This window comes from Pagrus pagrus (genome assembly GCF_965226575.1).
Source record: "Pagrus pagrus genome assembly, chromosome: 6".
Classification (NCBI taxonomy): Eukaryota; Metazoa; Chordata; class Actinopteri; order Spariformes; family Sparidae; genus Pagrus; species Pagrus pagrus.
In genome coordinates, this window is record NC_140190.1 from 6,396,758 (window position 1) to 6,403,327 (window position 6,570).

At 41.0% G+C, this 6,570-nt stretch overlaps 1 protein-coding gene across 1 annotated transcript; it reads right to left on the reverse strand.

Annotated features, from left to right (window-relative positions):
- Positions 1-251: 251 nt before the first annotated feature.
- Positions 252-6,160, reverse strand: dpt (dermatopontin). Its single transcript, XM_084355461.1, has 4 exons — positions 5,799-6,160; positions 2,456-2,581; positions 1,184-1,291; positions 252-954 (listed from the first exon to the last, which is right to left on the reverse strand). Exons 1-4 carry the CDS (start codon positions 6,071-6,073, stop codon positions 888-890), a joined length of 576 nt encoding a protein of 191 aa, XP_084211587.1. The 5' UTR covers positions 6,074-6,160; the 3' UTR covers positions 252-887.
- Between the last annotated feature and the right edge of the window lie 410 nt (positions 6,161-6,570).

A 6,570-nucleotide genomic window follows, 5' to 3' on the forward strand; every position in this document is an offset into this window, starting at 1 on the left:
ATAAAGCAGTGTTGAGTTGACCTTCAGCCTAATAAAGCCCAGCAGAGTGGCTGACTTCATCCTCCCTCTATACTCTCATATAGATAGATAATCCGTCCTCCCACAAACCTTTCCCTTTGCCCATAGGAGTTCAATCAAGATATTTATATTGAGTTTTAAAACATCATATACTCTGTTTTTTATCTCTTTTTTTTTAAATGCAAAACAACAGATATTTTTGTATCATGTTGAATGAATGAACACACCATAGCTATACATTAAATCCCATTTTTTATTTCAATCTCATTTTCACACAATACAGTTACAGTTACAGTTACGTGTTTCAGTCCAGTACAGTACACTGTGGAGCTGTTGCCAAACTGAACAAGACACTTTAATAAAGGAGGGATATGAAGTCAATTGAAAGCAGGTGGGGCCCTTTTTATTGCATGCAAAGCTCATTTTGCCAGTGATTCTCAAAGAGCTTTTTTATTACTTCCAACACACGCGATTCAAGACAAAACCAATCAGACACAGCCCGCTGTTCACTTATGACCATGAAAATGGTGTGAGCCATTTTTGTTTGGCCAAGAGATCGTGGAGCAGAGCTTGATGAGACCACAAGATCAAATAATTGAGTTTGTTTTGTAAAAGCACTTAAATATGCTGCCAAAGGACCTCCAGTTCCTCCCGCATCTGAATGAAAACACTTAACGGTGTTGAAAGTGGTGGTCTAAAAAACAGTGATTATACAGACATACAGTATACGGCATGCCTGTGGTTAAGCATTCATCAAAAGTAAATACATGAGTGAAAACATGAATCATATCATTTAAGTATTATATCAGCATTATGCCTCTGTTTACATGTAAGAGTATGTATTTTTAGTTGAAAATGCTGCTTACAATCTATAGATTTTCAAAATCACAATCAAAGTCTGTCATTCTGCACAGGATGTACTTCCACTGCCGATCCCTGAAACAAAGTACAAGACATAATCCTGTCAGTTCAACACTCATAAATAATCAAAATTCATGTTTTCTTCCGTCTTTATTTGGTTTCTGCCAATAAATTACGTTCCCATAGGCCTTGCTATGAAAATGTTTTCTTCCCACTCGGCCACGAGGGGATTACATCAACTCTTGGATGGACTTTGTTGGATCAGAAGTTATTAGTGGGGAAAAAACAGATGTTGGGAACAAACCTTAGCACTCCAGTGAAAGTGGTCTGAGCACCTCGGATGAAGTAGCCATAACTAGGGACCACCAGTTCTCCCTCTTCTCTGTAGTGTTCAGGAATGTCACTGGTCTTCCTGTGGAAAGCAACAAAAGACAAATGTGTAAGCAAGTTGTATATTAAGGTAGAAACCTGTCAAATGATGGTTTGACATTTTTGGAAATATGCCTTTTCTTCACTTTCTTGCTAGAATTAAGATCGTTACCAACCTCATATCTGTACACTGAATCTGACAGCCCGTTCTCACTCCTAGTGTGTCAGATACGGCAGCCTGCTCAGTAGACATACAATTTGTTTGGTACCCTGGCTAGGTACGCTCTGACGCAGAAGTATAAAGAATGAGAAAACTCTAAGTTGGGTGGTTGGATGGGTCATTCAATGGACGTTAATGACGCAACTTGCCATTTGTAAGCGATGTAAGTTACGTCTCTTCAGGTACGTGAGACTGAACCCAAAGTTTGATCTTCTCCTAAACCTAACCAAGTATTTTTCTGTGTAAACCTAAACACAACTATTTGACAGCATTGTGACAACACTGAAAAAGTCATGATATGTCAGCAAACTTTATTTTGAAAGTCAAATCGGACGTAGCATATTACGTGTTTTTGCTAAGTTGATGGTGGAGCTCCACAGGTGCAAAACTGATGCTAGACGTTTCGGGAAAACGTCATAGTTTGAAGCTTAAGGGCACTGACCAAGCTGCTGTATTTTGGGTGAGAATGTATTGAATATAAAGCTACAGCCGAGAGACGCTTACGTTACCTTAACACAGAAACTGAACAGGGGCAGACAGCTAGCCTGGCTCTGGGTTAAAAACGATCTGCCTACCAGCACCTCTAAATCTCACTAATAACCTTCTTGTTGTACGTTTAATACAAAACAAATTAAGTGTTTTATGTGTGTTTTTGTGCTGGAGTATCTGCTTGTTAAGCACACCTCACCTGGCACAAAATCTGTGTGAAACCATGAGGTTGTGACTTTAACACTTTGTTTACGTTCTAACCAAGAGGTATAAAATGTGTTGATGCTGAGCGTTAGAGGTGCTGGTAGGCAGATTTTTATAACTTTGGATAAGCTAGGCCAACTGTTTTCCCACTGCTTCCAGTCTTCGTGCTAAGCTAGGCTAACATCTATTGGCTTCAGCTTCACATTTAGCAGAAAGATATGAGTGGTATTGACCTTCTTGCATATTTTCCAAAATGTCAACATTTTCACACCCTATAGCCTCGTGAGAACGTACATGCAGGAGTAAGGACAGCGGCGTTTGTAGTAGCAGCAGTAGAACTGCCATTCCCGGTCCAGAACAGATTCAAAGTACTTGCTCTGTACGCCAGCGACCAGGCCGTTGCGAGTGCATGTAGAAGTCCTGCAAAGACACAGAGTCATTCAGTTATTTAGGGGTGGGGGAAGAGTCAGTTTTAATTTATGACAGTGAAGAAAGATCTCTCATGACACACCATACTCTCCTGTTAGGACTACTTCCAAGTCATTCTTCTTAAATCTCAAACATAGTTTGATGCTAAGTTTGTACTATATTGTTTAAAGTAAACACTGGTTTGTTGATGGTGTAGTTTGTTTATGACCCATGGGCTTTGCTGTCACCACAACACAGCCAAGAATACCAGGACCAAGCAGCGGGAGTAGCACAATGTGTAGAAGTTTGTCATGGCAACATGGGCACAGCCATCAGCCATTCAGCCAGTGGGGGTGTTTCCCTGCAGGGTAATGTCCTCGCCGTTGTATTTCAAACAGGCAGCTATGTTAAAGGGAGGCAGGCGTGGCAGCGATAGAGCGTTCACACTGTTTGTCTTTAAATCATTGGGCTGGGTGCAGTCGAGCTTAACTCAAAAGAAATCTGGAGAGCACAAATTGTGTTTTGCTCTCCTACCTAGAAAAAGTAATCTGAAGCAGATTTGAGCCGGCAGACTGTTGGGTTGTTTGACTCAAGCTGCTGTTGACACAGATACGTTAGGCTCCAATTCTGACTCCACAAAAGGTTGATCCAAGGCCTTTAATTACACCAAACTGTTTGCAGTTGGTTAGTCAAACACGTTTTATGTGAGGATGTGGCGTTCGTGTGGTAATATAAAAAGATTACCTGATTGCACGTAACGGAAACCAGTCATAAGATGGATATTAAAGGCAAGGACCGTTTAGTTCTTCATCTCCTTCCACGGATACAACAGATTAATGTAGTCAATCTGTCGTGGATTATTGTTGCATATTCTCTTTTAGTTTTTGTGAATGATAAATGCCTGTTGCAAAAGAAAAAGAAAAGGCTGTAAACATGTGATATCTCTGAGGAGCTCCTGACACAGCCAGTTGGACGTGACTTGTTAAAATTCTCTGAAGGTAGTCGTGTTCCCAGTCAGTTGAAGACACATATGGCTGTTCTGCAGTGAGATGGTGATTCATACAGGCCCAGGAGGACCTGGCTCTGTTCCTCTGAATGAGAAAACAGTGGACACAAAAACTAGCACAAAAAAAAGATACACAAGTGGAAAATCTGAGTAAAAATTCTTGTTGCGAAGACAAATGAGTTAGGTTTGCAGAACATGTTGCACCACTTACCGAGTCAGTCACTCAGTTTGTGTTGGATCCTGACTTCATTCTTGGTAACTAGTTTCAAACTAGTGATTTATGATTTACTCGGCCTACTTGCACAAAAAAATGGTTTAGCTAATAAATACTTGTGTAGATGTGTAAATCTGGTGCATCTCCAATCAAAGACTATCAGCTATGTAGACCTGAAGTCACTGTAACATTACACCCACATATTACAAATGACTTTTGTAAATGCGAATCATGTTTTATTTATGCATACATGGAAAAAAAAAAGTTTAAAAGTAAGTATTATTCTTGCACTTTAGTATATTGGGGGAATGTTAAATCATGCTAACCTAGTTAACATTTTGTCCATTGAGGTCTGTTGTGTTGTTTTGTGAAATGTCATTTAAATCTCCAGAGTTTACACCGTTATTAAAGCAACTTCAAGTGACTTTTATTTTATGTTGACTCTGGCGGCCCCTGTGGACAGAAGCAGTATAAGCCTGAAACGACGACAACGCTCACAGCAGCTTTGATAACTGTTGCACGGTAATTTTGTTGAGCTAAAGCTAAAGTTATTACCATTCCCTCCAAATGTCCTCATGATAATAGGCCGACGGCATATTATTCTTCATTATATGGCATTAAAGAAGTATCTTTTGTCGCCATTAAAAATAGCTTAATTGTCTGAATCTGACCTAGTGGCAGACGTTAAGAATAGCGATAAAGAAATAGACAATTTTCTTGCTATTAGTCGCGTTTTGTTACGTAGGTTATTCAGAAGTCTCAGTATTACATTGAGACTGTTTTATAACCAGTTAAAAACTCCTTGACGTACATTTAAAAAGCATCTTATCAAGTCGATGTGTAGCCCATTTTCCATATGACCTCTCCTCAGTCTAACTGGATCATATGTTAACAAGCTGATGTTTTAGTTTTGTCCTGTTAAGCTAGCTAGCACAGTTAGCTATGTGGCAGTTTCTGGGTGTGAACTTTAAGTACTTTAACTTTACATAAGAATAGTTGGTGTGGTGCTGTTGATGTGTTAATTTCCACCTACTGTGCTACAACCAGGTCGAGTTTGAACTTGTGAAGAAGCGGTGTAACTCGGGTTAGCTCTCTCAGTGCCAAAGACATCCTCTGGTTGCAGCTGTCTTTTTGAGGCCTGGAGATCTTCCACCAACAACATGGGTGGTTTTGTTCATACAACAGTTTTCAGCAGCAACCTCCACACAGGCCTCGTATGGGCCCTTGTTGTCTGCCAATAGTGACCTTTAACAGCCCGTGTTGTCGGTCAGCGTCTGACCTACAGCGAAGGGACATAACTTAGCAATTAAGGCATTTCTATCTTTGATCTGTGCTTCCTCCTGTTGATTGGAACAATAAGCAACAAATGGACCAAAGATGTGCCTCATACGTGGCTTCACATGTCTCTAATAAATGTCCTTCTGAAATGCAGCTCTGGGCCGAGATGAACCCACAAACAGAATGATCAAATCTAAACATGTTCACAGCTGGTGTGGGAGTAAACATGAAGCTGTAGAAAACTGCTGAAAGATGCTTTATGGCAGCATTTACTGCACACGTGTAATCTGAGTCAGATGTCCCAGAATGACTGATTTACTCAGTGGATCTCTGTATTACTGTAGTCGTATATCATTGTGCATCATTTATTCATATCACTGCTGGTTAAATCAGTGCGGTCCGACACAATTAGCACAAGGTTGTTTGCAATAAGATTATAACAATGAGACAAACCCACAGCCACAATTCATCAGAGGGCATCTGTGCATCTCTGTGTGCATCCTCTGTGTGCATCCTACTGTACACTCCTCAAATGAAACTTCCTTACAATCAAATTAGTCCAACTGATGTGATATTTAAACTTCTAATAATCTCTGAATACTCTGAATGTAAACAACACACATATTTTTACTGTAAAACCTGAACAGATGTGACTTCAGCTCACATCTGTACATTCAAAGAAAGTAGAAAAGCAGGTGGTCAGCAAGTAAAACAGACCACAGAGGACCCACCACTCCAACCCAGCCCGGCTGATGTCGTCCCACCAGCAGTCGCTGGGCTCCCCCAGACCCTCAGGTGTGGGCTGGCACTCAAACGACCACAGGCGGTCCATGCCATTCTCCTCGCTGTAGTAGCTCCTGGCGGCCACCATCACCTCCCCGTGGGGACACTGGAAGTTGAAGCTTTGCCGGTAGCCGTTGACCCAGCCCATGTCATGATGGTCTTGAGACTGAGCTGCCACTGTCGCCAGCAGACACAACACCAACACCGCGGGAGCAGGATTCATGTTGGAGAGATCGGTCCGTCTGCTGCTCTTCCTCACAGCTGCCTCAGTTTAAACTCCTCCGAGTCCTTTTGTTGCCCAGATGTTTTGTATCCAGGAGTGATGTGTAATTTGTTGGTCTCGGGACAACTCCAAAACTGGACCTCACTTGACATTTTAAGGTGGACTCCGAGACAGGGTATTGACAAAGTCCCACTGTAGATGAGGGTTTACCTTAAAAGACAGCACTTCAAGATGACATGCAATTCAGATATTTATGTGACGCTTTATTTGAATCTGGAGGGTGTGATCATGTGGGAACCATCTAATTGCTCAGGTTGTTAACGCTGCAGCACAATCATCTTTTTTATGGCTTTTCCAACATAAATGTTTTAACTTTGGACCATGAAACTGTTGAATTTTTATCATGAGCATCACAATAAATTTCACCAAACACACATTAACATTAACATGCTTTAGTGCTTATAAAAAACACACACCAGTTTTCTCATATTTTCCAG